The 24266-nt window shown below is 34.2% G+C and overlaps 1 protein-coding gene across 5 annotated transcripts in view; it reads left to right on the top strand.

The window, feature by feature from the left end:
- Strn3 (striatin 3) overlaps positions 1–24266 on the top strand; it is an 81181-nt gene that overhangs the window by 42921 nt on the left and 13994 nt on the right. For 2 of the 5 annotated variants that reach the window (XM_029540823.1, XM_021202643.2), the window contains exons 8-14: positions 4006–4116; positions 14094–14234; positions 18205–18338; positions 19998–20173; positions 20328–20375; positions 20662–20783; positions 23242–23409. In XM_029540823.1, coding sequence (XP_029396683.1) covers positions 4006–4116; positions 14094–14234; positions 18205–18338; positions 19998–20173; positions 20328–20375; positions 20662–20783; positions 23242–23409 — 900 coding nt within the window. The remainder of the gene's footprint in view (positions 1–4005; positions 4117–14093; positions 14235–18204; positions 18339–19997; positions 20174–20327; positions 20376–20661; positions 20784–23241; positions 23410–24266) is intronic. The other 3 variants (XM_029540822.1, XM_029540824.1, XM_021202644.2) reach the window with 3 other exon arrangements.

Genomic DNA, 24266 nt, shown 5'->3' with positions numbered 1-24266 from the left:
TGGTTGTGAGCCACCATGTGGTTGCTGGGATTTGAACTCAGGACCTTCAGAAGAGCAGTCAGGTGCTCTTACCCGCTGAGCCATCTCACCAGCCCCATCTTCAGGGATCTTACACTCTCTTCTGTCCTCTGCAGTGATATGCATGCATGGATGCATGCACATACATATAAATAAAAATAAAGTAAATCTTTTTTAGAGAGCCTCATTTATGTATTGAAATGGAACATTGCTAATAGGAGAGACAAACCTATAAATACTATATTTATTGACTTAGTATAAAAAGCAATTACTTAAAAGATTTTAATTTATTTGTGTTCTCATTTATAGCTCAAAGCATCATTTTTAATTTAAGTGGAAATAGAAGGGGCACATTAATTGAAATTATAAACATTTACTGACTGGTTTGGACATGCTATATTTTCAGAGATTACTTATTTATAAGAGAAACAGTAAAAGAAAAAAAGTTAAGTTTATTTCCAGCCCATTAAATCTTTGATTATAGTTAGTGCTCTTAGATGCTGTGCCATCTCTTCAGCCCCATTTAAAAAAAAAAAAAAAAGTCTTTGACTATATTATTCTTATAACTTCAAAAGTACTTTTTTTTCCAGAAAATTTGTTATGTAAAAGTAGAAATTATACAAACATTTTAAAGTATATATTAGGGACCATAAATAAATGTCAGATATAAAATTAGAAATCACCTACAGTATTTAGAGATACTCATTAAATGTATGAACATATGTACATATATATGTATATATGTATATATGTATAATTTACTTATTAGTTAAAAGTTTGTACAACATCTGTTTGGCTAAATCTTGGCATATAATCATTTCTTTTTTCTTTAAAGTTGCTACAATTTTAATTTTTAGACCAAAGGAAAAACAGTTGAGAAATTTATATGAAATGGAATTATGTTTTTAATGATGTCATATGCAAGTGATTAATATTTGTTCAGAGACTTTGGCTGTGGAGTTGTAAAGAGGACTTGATTTTTGAGTGACAGCTCTTGATCTTCATTTTCTTTTTAAGTGGAAATAACCAAGAAATATTCTTAGTACCAAACAAGACTGAAACTTTAAAGCATGTTATATGCTTAGTGATCGCAGCTTCTATATAAAAGCAAAAACGATCTATGCAATGTTTGTGAAATTCATTTACTCAACAGCTTATGTTCTTATGTTACTTATGTTCTTTTTTTCCTGAGACTAAGAGGATGCATGTAAAACCACTACCACTGTATTTAACTCACTTATTTACGTTTATAATGGTTTTTAAATGGGAAGGTTTTTAGATTCACATTATCTCAAGAGTCTTAAACATACTCCATATCTTTTGTTATCATATGAAACCATTGCTTTTAATGGAAGCTATGAAGTCTTGGCCTCTGTTATTTAATTAGATAATATAGTTTAATTTTAGCAGCTTATGTTCTTCATATAGTTACAAGTATTAGCAGGCATGTCGTTTGCTTTTTTCTCATGGGGATAGATGGCGTTTTAAGAATATTCACTTAGGGCCTGGAGAGATGACTCAGAGGTTAAGATCACTGGCTGCTCTTCCAGAGGTCCTGAGTTTAATTTCCAGCAATCACATGGTGGCCCACAGTTATCTGTAATGGGATCTGATCCCCTCTCTGGTGTCTCTGAAGACAGTGACGGTATACTCACTCACATACATAAAATAAATAGGCAAATCTTTTAAAAAAGGACAATTCACTTATTTTCTTCAGCATTTTGAAATTATGATCTCTGGACTTAATGAAGATCGCAATATATAATTAATACCAGAATAGTATTTACAGACAAGAGATCAAGTTTTCAAGACATGAAAGTAGTTATAAACTTATACTATGGTTAATAGGCATTCTGCTTCGGTAATAGAATTACCATAATAGAATTTTATTGTTTTCTGGTTTCAAGTTATTAGGAATCACCTTTTTGTACATGTTTGTGTTTTCTTTTAAGGAAAAAAAAAAGGTTTCCATAATTGATTCAACTTCATTTCTTGGTATTCCTGCCTCTTCCCTTTTGCTCTTACCTATTTCTTATAAGCAATATCAAATCATCTGTTGCTTACCAGGCAAGTTCCAAGATGTTTTTGTGCACATATGCATCCACCTGTTCTTTGCACCTCCTTAGTTTACTTTGTTTTCTAGATTTGAGGTTACCTTGCAAGTAATAACCTTTTTCCTTTGCTTTTTCACTCTATTCTTTGTTATTGTACTTATAGCTAATCACAGCTTAATTCTTGCTATGCAGGGCTTTTAGAAAATTGGTCATTATAATTAGTTTTCTTTCCTATATATTGTGCCCCTTAAAGCCTAAGGTTTACTTATTTATTTTTAGACTGTGGGTTGTAAAACATTTCTTTTAAAATGTTTTCAATTTGTCTTGTGTAAATAGTTGATAACAGGAATCATTAGTTTCATTAAGATGATTATATGAGGTCTTGAGGTGCAAGCCCATAATTCACAGCAAGGCTGAGACAGAAGGATCATGAGTCCAAGATAGCTGGTGCTGTGTTCTGAGACCCAGTCCTCCAACAGAAGATGAGTTCAAATGACTCAGGTCACATTATTCAGTAAATGGAAAAGATTTCTGATACAGCATAGGTTTCAGCAACCCTTATGATTAGAGTACATTAAAAATTAGTTTTTTCTTATATCAATATTAAAACTGCTACAATTACACATTGGGCAATTTATGAAAATACTAATCTTCAGTTTTAAATAACAGAATTTAACAAATTAACATCTTTTCACATACCAGCCACCTATGATGATAGAGAAAAGGCATAACAACTGTATAACAGAATAAGAACTCTAAATTTTCTCTCTGTTCAAACATGAGACCTGGTTATGCTTGCTTTACACATCAATCCAGAGAGGCAGGAAAGCCTTTCTCTGACTCTCTATGACTGAATGAGGCCTACGGCCCTTATGAGACTTAGAAAACAGAATATGCTTAGCTGCCAGAATTTAAAACTAAAATCTTACTATTTAGTGTAATTTATTTAAAATCTAAGAACTTGGATGTGATTTTTTTTAATTTATAACAGGACTCTAAAACAGTTCATTTGTAACTATTAAATTCAATAATAATAAAGTTGCCTGAAAACTCAATGAAGGAAAATCCTTAATGAGTAAAGTAAGTCTAAGAAAATTATTTTTATACTATTTTATTCTAAGAGTTCTCTAGTTTACTATGAGTTTATCTGCCCCCCCAGCATTAGTATTTACTTAAACATTGCTGAAAACACACACACAAGAAAAATACTACCAAGTATAGAGCAGTATGTGTTTTAACTTCTCTGTGTTTGTCACTGTTTTACCATGAAAAAAAATCAGCTCAAATCAAAACTTCAGTGGAATATGAATTTGCTTATTTGTTTTATTTTTACTGGAAAAAGGTAACGAAATGTTGAACGGTTATGAAGGGATGTAGACAGGTGGTGTTCTTTGAATGCTTTGTGTGAATAATCTGAGACATTGTATTTGGAAACTATGAATTATGTTGGACTAGAATACCTTTCTGTCATAGTACAGTTACCTGTGCATGCAGAACTATTATGACAGGGATGCATGACTAATTTCATCAGTGAAATGGCACTGACTTTTACAGCTTGCACTTTATTAATTTGCATGCAATTCATTCATTTGCTTATATGATGCTGGCTGAATAATTTTATTAACATTTTTATAAAGATGCAGTGGTCTGTTTTTTGATATTATATTTTTAATGTTAGTCCATTTGTGAAATACTCAAATTTGTCATATATAAAAATGAGGTTTTGCTTACCTGTTGATGATATTAAATGCTTAGGAACTTAAGAACATTTACATTGTGAATACCAAACTTGAGACTGCACCTTTAAAGTGTTCTGAGTATATGCTATTATAATATCTTTATTATGATGATGTAAAGCTTTTAACAGTTTACTGCCAACAGCTTGCATTGCCAACTGCTGATTTCTTTTCTTTTAATAATATGCTGCATGTAGATAAAGATGACCTCTCCCCAACTGCTGAGGTTTGGGATGTAGACCAGGGGCTAATAAGTAAACTGAAGGAACAGTACAAGAAGGAGCGAAAGGGGAAGAAAGGGGTGAAGAGTAAGTGCAGTTACAACTATTACCATTTTCCTATGCTGATATTGAACAAAAGGACTTTTTTTTTATGCAATTTACTTTTTGTGTCATAAAGGGAGCAACTAACTTTAAACTTTGTCTGTTGTGTAATTGAAATAAAACGTCTGTAATTGGTCAAATAGAAAATCACTTCAAATATGTAAAGGTGAAAAGATTTTCAAAAATTTAAAAGATTTATCAAATTAAAAGGAATATTGGCTTTGGAAATTAAAATAATAGAAATTTGTTCAGAAGGAACGAAAGTACAAATTCTTCTATTTTCTACTTGAAGGAATTCCTTATTACCAGGATTTCTTAGTTTGAGAATCTGTAAGTAAGTGGGATAGGTAATCTTTTCCCAGGAGTTTGCTTGTGGTCATAATCCAAGGACAATTAGCAACCACATTTTTTTCCTGAGTAATATTTACTTGACTACACCACTTAGTAGGGCTGATGGTGCTGCAAGTGGGGATCATAAGGGTTATTTAGTCCGTAATTGGTTCTCTTTGGGTACCTGCATGCTTGTTCCTATCTGTAAAAGTATGACTGTAGAACTCTCAGACAGCTAACTTTCTATTTTGTGAGTTATACTTGAGAGCACCCAAGGAAGATCCTCATTCCTGTGATACTAATGGAGAGACTTGAAATTTTGTTTGAAAAATTTTTATTGGCTGTTGACTTCTAGGCCAACTTTTTTTTTTTTTTGAAGTGTATCTTGAAGAGGACCTGGCTTGAATTCCCACATGTACATGGTTGCTAGCAACCAGCTATGTAGTTCCAATCCCAGAGGATCTGGTGCCCCTTATTGCTTAGATGGGTACTGCATTCTCATATTGCACAAATACACATAGACAAAACATTCATACACACAAAAATAAATAAATCTTCCCAGGCAGAGAGACACATATCTTTAATTCTGGCACTCACAAGGCAAAGCAGAAGCAGTCAGGTCTACATGAGTTGAAGGCCAACCTTCTCTACCTGTGGATCTCCAGGCTAGCCATGGTTGCTATGAGACCCTATCTCAAACAAACAAACGATAAATAAAATCGAAAGAGTAAAGTAACAAGTGTGTCAAGGACAATAGTGCAAAGCAAAGACTGCAACAGAGACATTCTTTCCTCTTCCTGTTTCTAGTGACAGATACATTAGCTTATAAAATGGCAGGAATATCAGGAATAGTGTTTTCTTCAATAATGCCGTTTTTGAATCATTTAATTTATTGTGGAGTTAACTGGAATTTTGAGAATTTCACCTATTAGTTTCCTCTCCTTCCCCTCCTTTCTTTTCCTCACTTCCCTCTCTTCACTGGTGTTGGGGACTGAACCTAGAGCTTTATGCTTGCTAGGCAAGTGCTTTACCACTTAAATTCCCACCTTCTTAAAGTTGTATAAGTTTATATTAGTTGTGTTGTTGCATGGGAATAAAAAGAAGTTCCAGACTGTTATGAACTACTTATTTTTAAAAACGTTATGTGCTATGCTGGAATTCTGTTACTTTTAACACCATTTACCTATAATATATGCATGTTGAATATGAAGGTACTATTGCATGGTTGACTTCAGTTTAGATAAAAATCACATTCAAATTTTAGGATTTAAATTTCAAGATTTTGCTGAAAGGACCCTGATATAGCTGTCTCTAGTGAGGCTATGCCAGTGCCTTGCAAATACAGAAGTGGATGCTCATAGTCATCTATTGGATGGAACACAGGGCCCACAGTGGAGGAGCTAGAGAAATAACCCAAGGANCTGAAGGGGTCTGCAACCCTATAGGTGGAACAACAATATGAACTAACCAGCACCCCCAGAGCTCGTGTCTCTAGCTGCATATGTAGCAGAAGATGGCCTAGTTGGCCATCATTGGGAAGAGAGGCCCCTTGGTCTTGCAAACTTTATATGACCCAGCACAGGAGAACACCAGGGCCAAGAAGTAGGAGTGGGTGGTTAGGGGAGCTGGGGGTGGGGTGGAGAGGGTATAGGGGACTTTCAGGATAGCATTTGAAATATAAATAAAGAAAATATGTAATAAAAATTGAAAAAAAAAAAAGAAATAAAATAGCTGGGCAGTGGTGGCTTATGCCTTTAATCTCAGGGGAGGCAAAGACTGATGGATCTCTGAGTTCAAGGCAAGCCTGGTCTACAGAGCTAACAGACAGCCAGAGCTATACAAAGAAACCCTGTTTTAAACAACAGTAAACCACCCTCCTCCTAATTGAGTGAAGGAAAATAACTTATTTTAAAATAACTTCAGGTTATATTTTATACACTGTGTACTAACCTAATCTGCTAAACATTTTAATGTTGCTTCTATATACACTATGAATAGACCTAGATCTTTTTGAGAGTTAGTAGAAATATATCTAGCATCTCAAGGCTTTTTGTTTGTTTTGTTGCTTTCTTCATTTGTTTGTTTTGAGACAGGGTTTATATGTATAGCCTTGGGAAGTTCAATGCCAGCCTGGGCTATATAGGAGGTTGAAGACCAGCCTAGCTACCATATGAGACTTTCTGTTTTTGTTTATTTAAAGTTTATGACTTTAAAGACAAAAATAAAGTTTAACTGTTAATGCTGGTTAGAAATTAACTGCATTTAGTATTTGCATGTAATACTATTTCCCTAAAACTCTGAAATACTTTTGTATATAAGCTTTATGTATTTTATGTGTTTTAATTCATATTTTGTTGTTGTTGTTTGCATGTCTGTATGTCTGTTCATCTATCTAGACATGGAGTTGGGATTTTACAAAAGGTATTTTAACATAGGTTTAATTTAAGCATGAGGATTAAGAGAAAGGGAGGTACTTAGAAATAAAGTAGGACATACCCAAGAGTGTGTGTTGTAGACGTCTCTTAAAGAGAGTCTACTTGTTTTAAGGCAGGACCTCAATCTAGCTCAAGCTACCATTGAACTTGTATTTCTTCTGTCTCTCTTTCTCAATCTAGTGCTAAGATTATAGATGTGTTCTTCTGCATCCATCCACAGTAAGCCCTCTGGCTTCTGACCTCGTTGAGTATGGAACCTTCAGTTTTACACATGCAGATGATTTACTCCTCATTCACATCCTTAGCCCTTAACCCTTTTTAGTTTCTAAAATCTAAACTTTTGTGCTCTTACAATACTTCTGTGCATTTAATTTGGTCTTAGTTAGTTAACCTTTAAAATTGTTTCTGATTTTTAAATATTTATGCAGATATCAGCTATGTGTATCTGTGTGGGGAGGACTTAAGAATTGGGTTTCTAAAGAAATGATTAGAAATTATTTACCTTCCACATTTCCTTCATGAAATTATTTATAAATTAAAAATTGGTGAATTCAGAGTTCAGTATGAAAATTTTAAATCTGTTGTGTAGATGTAAGTTAGGGAAAAATGGTAGTGTCCTAGCTAAAGGATGCTTTAAGACCACCAGTAGATACCCAATACCTTGAATAGCACCAAATCCTGTATACTGCAAGTATATCTTTTTTTCTTTAAATACACACCTATATAAACACTTTTGTTGGTCTGCTTTTTATTGCAGTGACAAAATACATCAAATAAGCAATTGGAGGAAAGAGCTAGGGTTAAAGGTGTATATCTGAGAGTGGAGGGAGAGTGAGAAAAATATTTTTTTATTTTAAAAATCTCAGTTTCATCCATGTGGTGGTGTTGTACACCTTTAGTCTTAGTACCTGGTGGAGGCACAAGCAGGCAGATTTCAGACTGCCTGGTCTACAGAGTAAGTGCCAAGGTGGCCAGGGCTACACAGAGTAATCTTGTCTTGAAACAAAACAACAAAATCTCAGTTTCATAGAATTTTCTAGCTTTTGATAGTTTCCATTTTTTCCTCCATGTATTAATTCAGTAAAGTTATATAAACTAATGTTGCTTATAAGTAGCACATGGTTCATAGCATTAGGAACATTATACACTTGATTGTTTCACAAGAAAACCCAACAACCTTTTATTTAGAATATAAGAGGAATTAAAAGTCTTTTAAACATTTTTTGTTGTTATTTGTCTTTGAACATGAAAAGAATGAAACTGTTTCACTCTTAGCAGATTGTTACTTTTGTGCCACATAAAATTTGTGTTGACTTGAGAACATAATACTGGGCTGGGAATGTAGCTCAAATAGTAGAATGCCTGCCCTAGCGTTCATGCAGTCTTGAACTCTGCCCATAGTACCACATAGATGCAGTGTGGTGTGGTATGTGTTTGTAATTTCAAGGAGCGGCAAGATCACTGGTGAGACGTTCAGCCTCATCTTCAGCTGTATAGGAAGTTTCAGGCCCAATTATGAGATCCTGCTTCAAATTTGTTTTCTTTCTTCAAAAGATGTTTGCCTTTCTGGATTTCACGGATTCACATTTTGAGACTGTACTTATATTTGCAATCTTGGCTTTTTAACAGAGCAATTTCTTTTAATTTTTTCTAGTTAATCTCATGTATGCTAATGTTAGAGATGAGTTGAAGGTATTGCAAGGAAAGAGACTACTGTGCCCAATGAAAGCTTTACTCTTGATCAAGAGGATGATTCTCTATGGAGCAAAATAGACTGAGACAGAAAGTGTACTTGGTTCTTATTCCAGCACAGGTGGTTGACTGTCTTTTTCCCATTAGCTGGGGTCTGATTGAAGTCTTACTTGTTTGGCTAGTCTTCAAATAATTTATGTACAGGAAATGAAGAGGGGAAAGGGGTCAGCCTCTTTAATTGGAAAATGTAGTAGGGGCTTTGTATAATAAAGATTTTACTGAGTGGGAAGATTAAAATATTTGCATAAAAGTCTTGCAAGGTGGGGGCAGTGTTTTATAATATTTGATAAAAAGATTTAGGGCTGCAGAGATGGCTCAGCAGGTAAGAGCACTGACTGCTCTTCCAAAGGTCCTGAGTTAAAATCCCAGTAACTACATGGTGGCTCACAACCACCCGTAATGAGATCTGACGCCCTCTCCTAAAGACAGCAGCAGTGTACTTATGTATGATAATAAATGAATCTTTGGGCCCAGAACAAGCAGGGACTGAGCAAGCGGGGTTGACTGGAGAGAGCGGGGCCGACTGGAGTGAGCAGGGTTGACCGGAGTGAGCAGAGGTCCTTAAATTCAGTTCCCAACAACCAGGTGAAGGCTCACAACTATCTGTACAGCACAGTGTGCTCACATACAGACATACAGAAAGATTCATTTAATGTTCCCTAGAGTAACCTGACTACCATTTCAATATTAGCATGATTTTACCATTTCCTCCCTTGATGCTACCTGATCACTGTACATTTTCTAATGTAATATCAATCAGTACTTTGAGAAAGGCAAATCTGTTTGATAGCAAAGGGACGTTATTATACAAAGGATGATTTGTTTTCTGTTTCTGGTTTCGGTTTATACTTTTAAGACAGCCCTGGGGCTGGTGAGATGGCTCAGCGGGTAAGAGCACCCGACTGCTCTTCCGAAGGTCCAGAGTTCAAATCCCAGCAACCACATGGTGGCTCACAACCATCCGTAACAAGATCTGACTCCCTCTTCTGGAGTGTCTGAAGATAGCTACAGTGTACTTACATATAGTAAATAAATAAATCTTAAAAAAAAAAAAAAAAGACAGCCCTGAGATAGGCATGGTGACAAGTGCATATAATTCCAGCACTTATCAGTCAGAGGTAGCGTGATCAGAAATTCAAGGCCTGCCTTAGGCTACTTGAGATCCTGGCTTAACAATGTAAACAAACCAGTGTTTTGTTGTTTGTTTGTTTGTTTGTCTTAATCTGAGGTTAGCACTCATCTCTTTTCATTTTCTTCTCTGTCTAACTACCTTTACCTCCGCTCCTATTTCCCGTCTAATGTCACAGTTTTCAAATGGACCAGCTAATCCTGTGCTTACTCTGCCCCTCCCTTTCCTTTTAATTTTCATCTCCCGTCAGAACGATACTCTGGAGTACAGTGCACTTTTTAAAGCCACATACTCACTTTGTAGCTCTGCTACTTTTCTTCAATATTATAGTGTCACATTTATTTAAAACAACAATTGCCATGGTGCAAGAAACTTGCTTTTGCTTTTTTTTTTTTTTTCAAGCTAACCTGCAAGGACTCATTTCCTGAACTTTCAGGTCAGGTTATGAAGTTGAGTCCCAGCAATAGCTTGAGACACAGCCACTACTTATATCAGGGATAAAATCCATGTTCAAAATGTAGGCAGTTTAGGTTCTGTATACTTTATTAATTTCATTTTTTTCTCTTGCTTTTTTGTATGGATTTGTGTGTGTGTGTGAGAGAGATTTCAAGACATTATTTTTAACAATGTGAAATTTTTATTTTATTTTTTTTAAAGATTTATTTATTTGTAAGTATTTATATGTAAGTACACTGTAGCTGTCTTCAGACACTCCAGAAGAGGGCATTGGATCTTGTTATGGATGGTTATGAGCCACCATGTGGTTGCTGGGATTTGAACTCCGGACCTTTGTAAGAGCAGTCGGGTGCTCTTATCCACTGAGCCATCTCACCAGCCCTGAAATTTTTATTTTAATTATAGTGGTAGTCAGAAGATAAAACTGCTTGCCTCCTAGTCATTAGTTTTACTAAAGAAAATATCAATTAGCAGAGACCACATTTGAGAAATGGAAAATGTTAGTTTTAGATTTGGAGAAAAGTACTATAAGTGCTGTGTAAAGGAAGATAAAGTTTGTGTAAATGGATGTAGCTAACAGTGGTCAGTTTATCAGTTTTCCATCATGATACAATCAATTTAGAGGAATGTACATTTATGTAAAATCTGAAAGTCACAGTTAAGAGATAGAAATATTGTGTTTTATAGTTCATAGTAGTGTTTCTCTCTTAAAAGTTAGAAATCTACCCCCTCTACTCCCTCTTTTAAAGCAGAGGTTTTTTTTAATAGCTCAGGCTGACTTGAGACTCTCATTCTTCCTATTTCTATCTCCAGAGTGCTAGGACTACAAGTGTAAGCCACCACACGTACAGAAAAATAGTTCTTTTAAATTCCTGCAATACTTAAGAACTGAAGGGATATTTTTATTGCATTTTTGTTACCTGTTTTTAAATAGAACCTCACTGTATAGTTCAGGCTGATCTGGAACAGCTGCACAGTCCAGGCTTCTCTAAAACTCCCAATGCCTCTGCCTCAGCCTCTTGAGTGCCAGAATTACAAGTCTGTGTCCTAACCCTAACTCAGCTAATGTTTTTATAGAAAGTTACCGAGCCTCTATGCCTTTGAATATTTGTATTAACATTAGACACAATAATCTCATACTAGTAATACTCCAGTTTTCTCATTATTGGTCAGCATTTAAAACTGTTAAATTATTTAGAATCTTTGGGTTTAGGATGAATGTGAAGATGCAGTAAGCTTTCATTTGAAAAGGCGGGCATGGAGTTCAAATCCCAGCAACCACATGGCGGCTCACAACCATCCGTAACAAGATCTGCTGCCCTCTTCTGGAGTGTCTGAAGACAGCTACAGTGTACTTACGTATAATAAATAAATAAAATCTTAAAAAAAAAAGAAAGAAAAGGCGGGCATAGGCAGAGCGTGGCCCAGCATGTTCAATAACTTGCTGTTGAAAGATGCTCTATTTTGCAGAGCAGAGACTGTGATCTCTGGTTATGAAATCTGCTTTCATCTTTTGACAGCTTTTGAGAAACTAGTATTAGAGCAGAGAAGTTTCATCTTCTCCTAAACTTGGCATTGTGCTACTTAAAGACTAATGTTTCACTCTAAGTATGTAAAGATAGCATTATGTAATTCTGGATCCTAAATTTAAGCAATAACTTTACTATTCATCTCTGCTCCCTTCCGTATTTCCAAGTCTACTTACTTAGTAATTTATTTTTATATATTTTCTAAAACAAAACAAAGCTTTAGAATTTTACTATGTTTAGCTATCATAACAAAATTATTTATAGTATTTAAGCCACACATAAGTATTTAGTAAGGCACACAGACATATAATAAATTCTTATAGCAGAAAAAAAATCAATAAAATATTTCCCGAGGAAATAGATTTGCTTAGAGAAATACATAGGATTTGTATAGGCCAAGAGTGTGTGTGTGTGTGTATGTGTGTGTGTGTGTGTGTCTGCATGTGTGCCTGCGTGTGAGTGAGCAAGAGGGAGGGAGGAAGTGAGAGAGAGTGAGGGAGTTGGAGAAGGCAGATTTAGTCAAATAAAGCAGAATACATAGCAGAACAATTTGCACTGTACAGAAAGTTAAGAAAATTTGTGTTATGGGTCAAGGTAAGGGATAGAAAACTGCACATCATGAAGCTTGTATAAGGTAAAGTAGGAGTCCTTATACACGAAGTACTAAGTACTTGGCACTGCCTAGCAATGAAGCAGGAGAATAAATGTGATAATTTGGAATCCAATTTAATTGGTAGTATTCAAATTTGATAGACAATAAATGGGGTATGAAGATCTTAAAAAAATGAGTCTAGTACAGTCTAGTACAACCATGAACAAAGTTAAGAAAAAGATTAAAGAACAATTTAAAGGAAAATTCTTTGTAAAAAATAACTTTTTCCTCTTTATTATATAAGTTGTAGAATTAATATTTGATGCAGAGTTTTAACTGCAGAAACTAAATGAATAGTGGTAGTAATCACAAGTCAGAAAGTTATAAAGACTTTTGTGTGAGAAAGATTATGTTTCTTTTCTTTCCCATTGAATGTACCAGGTTGTTGGATATCCAGTCAGCATTGTTTTTTCTTCTGTTTGGTTTTTTTTTTTTTTTCATTTATTTTTTTCATTTATTTAGAGAATGTATGATTGCTTCACTGGCAAGGAAAAAATGCTCAGGGCACAGTTCTCCACTATAATTCTTTTGGATATCATATATCATACATTCAAAAATTTGACTTTTGTATTATTTTTAGTTAGGAACTACTGTAATGTAATGTACAAAATTTCATTTATTTCTGTTATATCCTGACCTCCAGTTGCCTCTCATTCTATTTGGGATACATAGATAAATGACATTCCCTGTAGACTGTAAATACACAAATACCTGCCAGTGATTTTAATCACAAAGCAGCCTAACTTAGTTCCTTGGTGTTCACTCTAATGAGTATGAGAACCTGATGTTTGACCGAGGATCTGTTTTAATTCCTTTTATCGTATGCTGATTTAAAATGTTTTTTTTTCCTAAATTTTTGACATTGTTAAAACTAAGTTTCATCCTATGTAACTCATAGTTTAAAAGTATACTATGTAATTCACAGTTAAGAAGTATACCATAACTGCTGAAGCTTTTGAGTTTTGTGGTTTCTATCTAAATTATCTAGGCATTAGGTGAAATTATTCTTTAAATTTATGGCCTATAACAGTGCTGACTTTTTCTATCATTACAAGAATTTCAAAGAACTCAAGGATAAATCTGTTTTGAAATTTGGAAAACTGAAAATTTTAGGTAAACAATTCTAAGAAACAACTTTTAACAAATTGGATTAAATTGTGAATGACATTTGTACTAATATGGTGGGGAAATATCCATAAAAACAGCAGGGAAAGTTAATTGTTTGTTGCACCCTCATAAAAGTCATTTTGTATGTGTTTTCTTTGACTTTTTAAAACAATGATTTAAGTTGAAATGCCCATGTTTTGTTTTATGGACTAGTAAACATCAGCTTTAAATACTAACTTTTTCCATTGACTTAATAGCATTTTTTTGTGGCTGAACTTACAGAATCCAAGTTGAGTAATAAAAGTTTTTCTTTTTTCTCTCCCCCCCTGTATATTTCAAATACAGTGTTATTTATTCACTAATCTGTCCAGTATCCACAAAGAGCCACAAAATAGTAACTATACAACATACTTAAATGTTTTCAGTGTATTTTGGAAAATTGTGTATAAGACGATATTTAATAACTTGGCCTTCTTAAAAGCCTGTTTTGTTAGTAAATTGCTTTAGTAAGGCTGCCAGCAAGTCAAGCGGTAGCTATTAAATGAACCTCTACTGCTGACGTTAATTTACAGGGGTCAACAGGACAAACCTCTGCGACATGATAACTGATCTGGGAGATGATGAGCTGCCCCACATCCCTTCAGGAATCATTAATCAGTCTAGGCCAGCCTCTGCTAGAATGGCTGACCATGACGGTGCAAGAGCAGAGGAAGGTACCGCATTTAGCTATCCTGTTTGTTTGTAATGCTGAGTTCCTTAACTCCAGACCACCTCTTCATATTGCAAACATGCTATTGTATAAAATGCTGAAGATCATACTACATGGTTTTTAGAGGTGTTGAGAGAGCTCTTGGTATAATTGTTCAGGGATGAAATGTGTCTTCTAGTTTTTTCCTTTTTTTTTTTGTTTTCATTTTAGATGTAGTTGTTTCCATCAGTTCAGAGTACTTTCCTTAAATCTAAATTTACCCTATAATCTAGTATTAAGAAAAGAACAATTTCATAAATAGACATTAAAAATACAGTTGGAGAGAAAACTATTTCTTTATAGTGCGGTTCAAATGTAGTAGCTGTTAATAACTACCAATAGAAGTGCAAGGAAATGTAATGTGGATCTTACATATTATTCCTAAAAGTAGATGTAACTGCTAATCATAGTAGGATAAGGAACATCATTTTTATACTTTGTAGCAAGTATCCATTACCTAGTAAGAGTTTTCTAAAATTTATCTAAGCCAGAAGTACATAGGAAGTGAAAATACTACTTAAGCAATTTTTGAAACTGATTTTACCTAAAGATATATGGATATAGTTGACTAATGTATGAAGATGTATTTCTAAATAATCTCAATTTAATCCAAATTACTTTAATATAATGCATGTATGATAACACAATAGCAATTTTATGTAGGTTTATTTTTATTTATGCTTGCAAGGGGATTTGTTCACTCTCCTCAAATTTTTATATACATTTTGTTCTAATTTTTTCTGGACATAATTTTCTTATAGTGAAGTTTAACAATTTTGCATTTTTCCTCACTTATGACTTCTTACCCTTTTTTCTTTAATTCACAGAATTGCAAAGAAAGATTTTTTAAAATCATGTAATAAAACTAATACTAAAGAATGGGAATGAAAATAACCTGGATTTTTTTTTCCCTCTCCTTTCTACTGAGCTATGTTCTTTTACTGTTTTCTAAAATATAAATACCAGCTCTACTATTTTTATTGTTTTCATTTGGGATTTTCTTTTTCTGAGTAATGTGTAATGCATTTTACTAAAATTTTTGTTACTTATATTTTAGGCCACATATTTTACAGTTTAAGGAAAAGTCAGATTAATGATACAAACCCTTTTCAGTGTTTAAAACCAACTTAGGGGAAAAGCCAGGCTTACTCTGTATAAAGGCCATCGTAGAGCTCTCTGTGTGTGTTTGTCAAGTGTGTGAGTGTGTTCTTTTAGAAGAAAGTCACCAGTCTTTGTCATAGTGGAAGGGTAGCTGGGCTGATTGACCTTCATCACGTTTTAAAGAGTGACTCTTAGTCTATTTTAGTGACTTTGTTGACAAAAAATTTGGTGCTTTTGGGGGAAAAACAAAACATTTCCGTTCGTAAAGAACAAATACCTGTTGTCTATTATTACAACATTTTAAACTATTGTTACTAAAGACCAAATTATATTCTGTATTGTCAATGGCAAAACTGGGATCAGTCATTGGCCTGCATGTTCTTTAGGCTTAATAAAATTGGAGGAAAGGGGCTTGGAATATATCTCAGTGGCAGAGTGCTTGTCTAACAATGTCTAACTCTCTGTCCTTCTCTCCTACACACACACACACACACACACACACACACACACACACACCACTGAATGAAAAAGGAGTTTGATATGAGCTACAGGTTTCCTTGGTCATGCCATCCGTCAGAAGAAGAACTAGTTACAGGACTCTCTAAAAGAACCTTTTTGAAAGATTCTATTTCATAGCCCCTAGGATTCTCATGAAAGACAATTCTGCTTAATAAAAATTTCTGTCATTAAAATAAAACTTAGGCCTTTGGTCCCAGCGCTTAGGAGGCAGAGGCAGAAGGATCTCTTGTGAGTTTGAGACTGTCCTGCTCCAGGACATAGCAAGCTCCAGAATGACCAGGACTGTATAGCACCACCCTGTCTAAAATAAATAAAGTACAATAAAATGTTCATTTCATAATTTTATTTTTATTTGTTCATTATATTTTATGCTATGTACTGGTATAGATAATTATATATAAACTTAAAATTATTTGTAAAATAGACATTAATTCTTTCAGCAGTGATATTAGAGCAAAAAATTAAGAATTTACTGTGATTACTACATGCTGCAATGATGGGTGATAAGGAAAGCAGAAATAATAACTTAAAATATCTTTTTTCTTTTAGACATGTAAATAAGTATCAAAAGAGTAGTATAGCTTGCTAGATATAAACAAATATGTGTATCTATATAGGAAAGGTACAAAAATGTAGTTTACATTACTAATTTTAGAAATGAGTACTTTTTTGTTAAATAACCCAGATAAAGTTGTTGAGCCACTTCTTGTGCTGGAAGCTGGTTGGTGGTTGATCAGAAATAATTGCACAAAAAGAATTTATAAAAAATTGAATTGATTTGTGATGGTGAGGTTTTTTTTTTTATTGCACTTTGAAGTTTGTGTTAATATTTGTATAGTTGTTAGTGAAAGGAATTGTAGCATTTTGTCTTGAATTATCTTAGAAACAAATTATGAACTTAAGTAATTTTTTTAAACTGGTAAAAATTAAAAAGTAAAATTTTGTTACTGACTTTAATGTGAGTCTTAAACTGTTGATCTTACAGTTCTTAGCTGCTTCTTGCATTATCAGTAACTGTGTACTAATATTGATTGAGATCAGTACTATGTATTGTTCATATTCAAGTATAACCATTGAATGATAGCTCTCATAATGGTTTAATGTGTGAGATACTTACCATCTTACACACACATTGTATATATTTATAAAGTCTTCTCAAATTAGATTAGTTGCTGAATTATGCCTTCATTTAAGGGACCACTTGAGTCTGGAAACTATCAAATAAAAATTTAAAAACTTACAAATTTACTTTGATAATGGAATATATAAGTTGAATGAATTATTTTCAGTATTAGTAAATTAGTATTAGTATATTTCATTATACCTGTTTCCTATAGTTATTAAATAGATGCCATTTTATAGGAATTTTTCAGAATTCACTAGCATGAGTTTTTGAATAATATTTTTTAAAGTTCATGAATTTTAAATATTTAGGTTGACTCATTTTGTAATTTTCTTTCTTGGCATCTTAATGTTTGTATTTTCAATGCACATACTTAAAATTATATTGAGAATTGTTGCTTACACTTTAAACTATCTTGTTTATAGTGAGTTATTCCAGTGATAGCAGTTGAATTCAAACTGAGGTATCAATATAGAAAGTGTAATCATGTACAAGACAGAGATGAGATGGCTAAGTAAAGTTTTCCTTTCATTCTGACCCAAACCTTAAAAGTTTTATACTTAATGTGAATTAGTTGTTTTTTACATTAGCAACATCATAATAAATAAAAGAGGGCATTAAAATGAAGCCATAGTGAAAGTTTTACAGTTGGAAGGTGTTCCCTTTAGGACACTTAGTAGTAGAGTCATCATTTCCTAGACTGTAGCTGGCACTGATAGGTGGTGTGTCACAGCGTCTGGAAACTGTCATACCTGAATGTTCTTTTACTTCCCCAGAAACTAAAAGGACTTAGCAGTCATTTATTGACTTAAAAAATGCCTTATGTGCTAATTCGAGGTTGGTAGACTTTGTTCCCCTAAAGTGACTGAAATCTGATTATTTAATCAAAACTGTCCAGTTACAGTTTACTGAAGTTGTAAGGGATTCTAAATAGACAAAATTTTTGTGTTCAGCCTCCACTCTAGGATAATATATACAATTTATATTCAACTTGTTGATGATAACTACTACATTGTAGTTGGAATACATTTGTTTATTTCTACTCAGTAATAGGGCTTTTTGTATGTGGAAGTGGGAAGTAGAATTCATAATATTACTGAATTTTGTAACTGTTTCGTGCTTAAATTCCCCACAATATTGTATTGTACTGTATGATTTTTCAGCATTTAAGAAGCGGTTTTGTTCTTTATAGCTGAACCAATAACGTTTCCATCTGGAGGAGGCAAGTCATTTATTATGGGTTCTGATGATGTTTTGTTAAGTGTACTGGGCCTTGGAGACCTTGCAGACTTGACGGTAACAAATGATGCAGACTATAGTTATGATGTAAGTGCAGTTTTATTTTTAATATTTTAATGATTTAATAGAAGGCTCCTTATTCTTTGGAATCATTTGTAAAAGAGAATTAATGTCAAGGTGCATGGGAAAGAAAGTGTGTCGTTGTGTTGATTTGCAACAACATGCAGTTTTGCTGTAATTTTTTTGTGATGTTTAAATCTTAGGAATTTTGGTGGATTAGGTAGAAGTTATTACTTCAAAATATTGGTTGAGAAAATACATCTCGAGTCGTTCACTCTTATTAACTCAGCTGAAGCCATATTTTGGTATTAACAAAATAAATGGCTGTAGAAATCAGGGGTTTGTTATCGGGGTTAGTCTTTAAAGCCATGGTTCTGGTTTTGAGCTTTTTATCTTGTCAATCACCACAAAGTTAGATTTTATCATTTCCTGAATGTTTAACTTCAGTTGAGGGCTAGAAAAAGAAGATGGGAAGAACTGGATTAATAGTAGACTAATGTTAATTAAATATTTTCTAAGCATAAACACTCAATTGAAAGCTAACAGTATTTGTTTATATTTTTTTACATTCACTTTAGTTTTTCAGCAAATTTGTTTTTTAAACATTTAAAAATTTTTATGCTTAAGTTAGGATGCTTTTTTAAAGATACATACCTTGGTGAGCTTTATTTTTAGAGCATATTTTCAGCTAAATTGTAGTAAACATTTAACTGCTTTAGAACTGGTTTTACAGCTTATCTTTTCTGATGTAGAAATGAAGGTAAAAAGAGTAACCTTTATTAATATCAAGAATTAGGGGGCTGGTGAGATGGCTCAGTGGGTAAGAGCACCCGACTGCTCTTCTGAAGGTCCGGAGTTCAAATCCCAGCAACTTCATGGTGGCTCATAGCCATCCGTAACAAGATCTGACGCCCTCTTCTGGAGTGTCTGAAGACAGCTACAGTGTACTTACATATAATAAATAAATAAATCTAAAAAAAAAGAATTAGGAATAGTGCTGACCTAGCATGCCCAAATTCCTGGGTTTGATCCCCAGCACCACATAAACTGGGCAGAGTAACCAGTGCCTGAAATCCTAGCATTTGGAATCAGGAAGACTGTAAGTTCAGGATAACTACATAGTGAGTTCAAGGCTAGCATGGGTGACAGAAGACTCCATCTTAGAAGGAAACAAACAAGCATAAAAAAGTAGGAAAATACTCCTAAAGGGTTTTTATTTTTAGTTTATTGTTTCAAAAATCCCTTTAACTTTCTGCCTTGAAATTTTGTACTTGCTGGCCAATTTCGTAAATGGAAACTATTGTGTTTACTGTACCCTTGAAAAATTTGGTAATTTTTATATTTTTATTTTGCTTTCATGTAAATTATTATGGCAGTGGCAATTTTCTGTTCTTCCATAACATTTGATAGGAGCTTTGGATTTAGCTTGATAATTTAGATGAAAACATTAAGGTACTTTTCAGTTGATCTAGGTATTTGAAAGTCTAACAAAATTACTTTTCTGAATTCTTACATAAAGAAACAGACTTGCCCTGAAGTTTTTAAGGCACATTTAAAAGCCCTGGGTATTTAGTGAAACAGCTGTAAATATGTGTTTTTAAACACACCAAAAAAGAAAACAGAAAAAGTCCACATGCCTTTGAGCTTATTACTTTTACCTGTAAATAGTGCAATTTTTCGTTTTAGTTGCCTGCCAATAAAGATGCCTTTCGAAAGACTTGGAACCCCAAATACACACTACGTAGTCATTTTGATGGAGTGAGAGCATTAGCTTTTCATCCTGTAGAGCCTGTGCTCGTTACTGCCTCTGAGGACCACACCCTGAAACTTTGGAACCTGCAAAAGACAGTTCCTGCCAAAAAGCAAGTATTTTCGTACTAACTTTTTCTTCTAGTTTTGTTCATATGAACATTCTTTTTTACTATCTTTACTATCTTTAGTACATCTGTAATAGCAACTGGTGATTTATGGTGATTTAATATGTTCTTTTTTCCCTATCCCTTTTCTCTCTTTTAGGAGTGCCTCTTTAGATGTAGAACCTATCTACACATTCAGGGCCCACATGTAAGTTTTCTTGGATTAGTATTTAATGAGCAACAGTAGTTGTTTATAGTTAGCAGTCTGTCTTCAAACCTAATTTTCTTAACATTTGATGTTAGAGAAGATACCATTAGTTGAATAATACCTCATTTGATTAATTATATTTGAATATAATCTAATAGTACTTTTCAGTTGTACATTTTTACCTAAAATTGCTTTTAGATACTACATTAGTGAATGGATTGAGGGAGAGGGGGCTTTGAGTTTCTTCTTAGAATTTGTAACTAATTATCCTCTTTTTCTATAATAGTGGCCCTGTCCTATCATTAGCTATTAGTTCTAATGGAGAACAGTGTTTTAGTGGTGGTATTGATGCAACTATTCAGTGGTGGAATATGCCTAGTCCTAATGTGGATCCCTATGATACATATGGTAAGTAAATGGGTACAATGGGTCTTTTTAGTTAATAGAACTGAAAAAATTCTGTAGTTCAAATGTTATTACAAAGTTGCTCAAACATATATTAATTTGTTCATTTAGTTCTTCTACTTGCTAGAAAGTTTCATTATTTAAAAGAGAAATGTCATGCCAGGAGTATTTTAGTGCATGAATTGGTATTTTGTCTTTTGTCTAAAACATATTTCTAAAATGTTAATCTCACTTTAAAAAGAGGGGAAAATTAATTGAAGTAAACCTGTTTTGTTTTGTTTTATTTGTTTTTGTTTTTTTCAAGACAGAGTTTCTCTGTATAGCTCTACAGTCCTGGAATTCACTCTGTAGACCAGGATGGCCTCGAACTCAGAAATCCGCCTGCCTCTGTATCCTGAGTGCTAGGATTAAAGGCGTGTGCCACCACTGCCCAGTGAAGTAAACCATTTTTAAACTCAAGAGACGATATGATTGATACTTAGATATTAAATAAAAGACAACAGAAACAGTAGGGATAACCGGGGGAGGGGGGTAACTCATTACTTCATGGAGGACAAAAATATTTCGTTAATTTCAAAATGAAAAGCAAAATAAGACTTTGACTTTTATAAATGGTACTTTGATATACTTGTTCTTGATTAAAACTTAAAAAAAAAAACTGCGTGTTCAACTACACTATGTTGGCATTGTTCATGATTTTTAAAACAACAATAAAAATTTATGAGTTCTCATTGTTTGGTTAACGTGCTCACATTGCCATAATGTAAGGAGTAATAGTGAAGACTTTGTTCAAAGAAGTAAGATGAATGTGAAATAAGCGAGGTCTTAAGGGAGGAGTTATGCTTAATTCTTTTTTCTTTTTTGCTAAGTAATATTAAAGTATAGTACTCGCTACAAGAATAATCACTTATGACCTTTTTTACATGAGAACTCAGGGATGGTCTGTATTAAATAATGATTTTTCAAGCTATAAGCTAAAGGGTAAAGGAATCAAGTTATAAAAAGTTCTAGGGCCACAGGGGCCAAAAGGGATTGATAGCAGCTGCAGTGGCAGGAATAAAATAGGAGTTACCCAGGAAACGAGAGGTGACATCACCAAGATTAATTAAGAGCGGTCGAGCGGGTAAGAAGTAGGGTAAGGGTTGTAGAGATGGCTGAGCTATTAAAAGCACTTGTTCCTGCAAAAGACCTAGGTCCAGTGTTCAGCACCCTCTTAATGGATCACAGCTGTTCATAACCTGTGTTCTAGGTGACCCGATGCCCGCTTATGACCTCCATGGGCACAGGACCCATATGTGGTATACATACATATATGTAGGCAAAACACTCATATAGATACAATAATTTTTTGAAAGGAATGGGTTTAATGTGTATTGGGGGCGTAGTATAATATATATATTATTTTATTGATAAATGGTATTGAATTGATGAAATAATAGGTGAGACTCCTGCTTTGTGTTTAAAAAGGAGTGGTTTTATTGATATGATTGATACCATAAAATTGTGTGCGTTTATTTTTGGAGACAGGGTTTCTCTGTGTAGCTCTGGCTGTTCTGGAGCTCACTCTGTAGACCAGGCTGGCCTCAAACTAACTAAGATTTTAAAACACCAAATGTTACTGGGCAATAAAAAGAAGTACTGATATGTGGCACAAAGTGGATGACCTTGAACTAGGCACAAATTCCATTCTGTGTGATTCTGTTCATGTTCAGAAAATAGCATATTTTCACTAATCCACTGGATTTGTGGTTACCTAGGACTTTAGAAAAGTAAAGAATGGTTGGAAGGAGAGTGACTAGCAGGTAATAATAAAGTATCCTGAAAGTTGCTAGACATGTTGGGGCACCTTTAATCCTAACACTCAGGAAGCAGAGGCAGGTGGATCTCTTTAGTTCAAGGACAGTCTGGTCTACAGAGTGAGTTCCAGGATAGCCAGTACTACACAGAGAAACCGTGTTTCGAAAACCAAAATAAATAAATAAGTTAGTATATAAATTAATTTAACTAAATAAAAATTAAAGTATAGTGGAATTAAGCACAGTGAGAATTGCATTTCCTTACCATTATGCCCTTTAAGTGTGTAGTATAGTTATGTAAATTATGTCCATATGTCTGATTTATTTTACAATTTATAGAATTGTGAAAATGTAATAATATTGTTGGAATAAATGATAACAATCATTCATAATTCCATATTTAGAAATATTCACTATCTGTGCTTTGGTTTGTCTTCTTGGGGTTTTTATATTTTGTTTTGTTTTTTGTTTTGGTTGGCCTTGGGTTCTCTATGTAGACCAGGCTGGCCTAAAAAACACAGAGATCTGCTTCCCAGGTGCTGGGATAAAAGTCATATGCTACTATGCCTGGCTTTATGTATATTTTTATATTTAATTATATGTTAAGTAACATGTTATTTGTCAGACTTCTTCCAATTAATGTTTTATTTTTTTTTTCTTCACAGAGTCAAACGTTCTAGCTGGCACTTTAGTTGCTCATACAGATGCAGTCTGGGGTCTTGCCTATAGTGGCATAAAAAATCAATTACTCTCTTGTTCGGCAGATGGCACTATTAGGTTATGGAATCCACAAGAAAAACTGCCATGTATTTGCACTTACAATGGAGACAAGGGTAAGCTAAATTTGCTCCTATCGGGAGCAGTGTGTTTTGTTTTTGTTTAAGATTTGTCACTTACATTTCTTGTGTATGTCACACGATTGCAGGTGCCCAGAGAGTCTAGACAGAGCTGTAGGATCCCCTGTAGCTAGAGTTCCATACAGACAGTTGTGAGCTACCTGACAAGTGCTGGGAGCAAAGTCCAAGTAGCAAGCAAGCAGTCTTAACTGCTGTGCCCAGAGTCTCTAGTTAATGTACATAGTTTGTATGTATTTTAAAAATACATGTGTGTGGTGTGTGTGTGTGTGTGCACACCCACCCATATAGGGCCGCCCTAGCGTACAGGTGGAGGAAGATTAGCAAACAGCTGTCAAGAACCTGTTTCTCCACCGTGTGGCTCATAGGGGTGGAACTCACATGGTCAGGCTTGATTGAAAGGGCCTCCTGAACCTGTTGAGCCATCTTGCTGTCCCAAGATTTCTTTTAAAAACTGAAAAATGAAAAGGACAAAGTAATTATTTCTTTATTAATTCAAAGAGAAATATTTAAAGAATTTTATAAAACTCACCATGATCTTTTTACTTAATCCTGTTTTACTGGAAGTACCTTGCAGATGTGTACAGCGTAGTGCAATTTTTTTTTTTGGCATTTTCCAGAATATGTCCTATTTGTAACATAAACTTATTTGCATCAAACAGTAAGGTGGACAAATGATACTACTTACAGGATCAGCTACTCTTGAGAACTGATGGGATCATACTCTCAAATATACCTGCTTTAAAAACCCCAACATGTCTGCCTGCCTACCTGTGTCTTACTGCGTGGCCTGCCTGACCTGGATCTTTATAGACTGGGGTACAGAAACTCACTGA

The sequence above is a fragment of the Mus pahari genome, chromosome 7 (genome assembly GCF_900095145.1).
Source record: "Mus pahari chromosome 7, PAHARI_EIJ_v1.1, whole genome shotgun sequence".
Classification (NCBI taxonomy): Eukaryota; Metazoa; Chordata; class Mammalia; order Rodentia; family Muridae; genus Mus; species Mus pahari.
The sequence above is the reverse complement of the archived record's forward strand: the minus strand, read 5'-3'. Positions and strand labels throughout refer to the sequence as shown.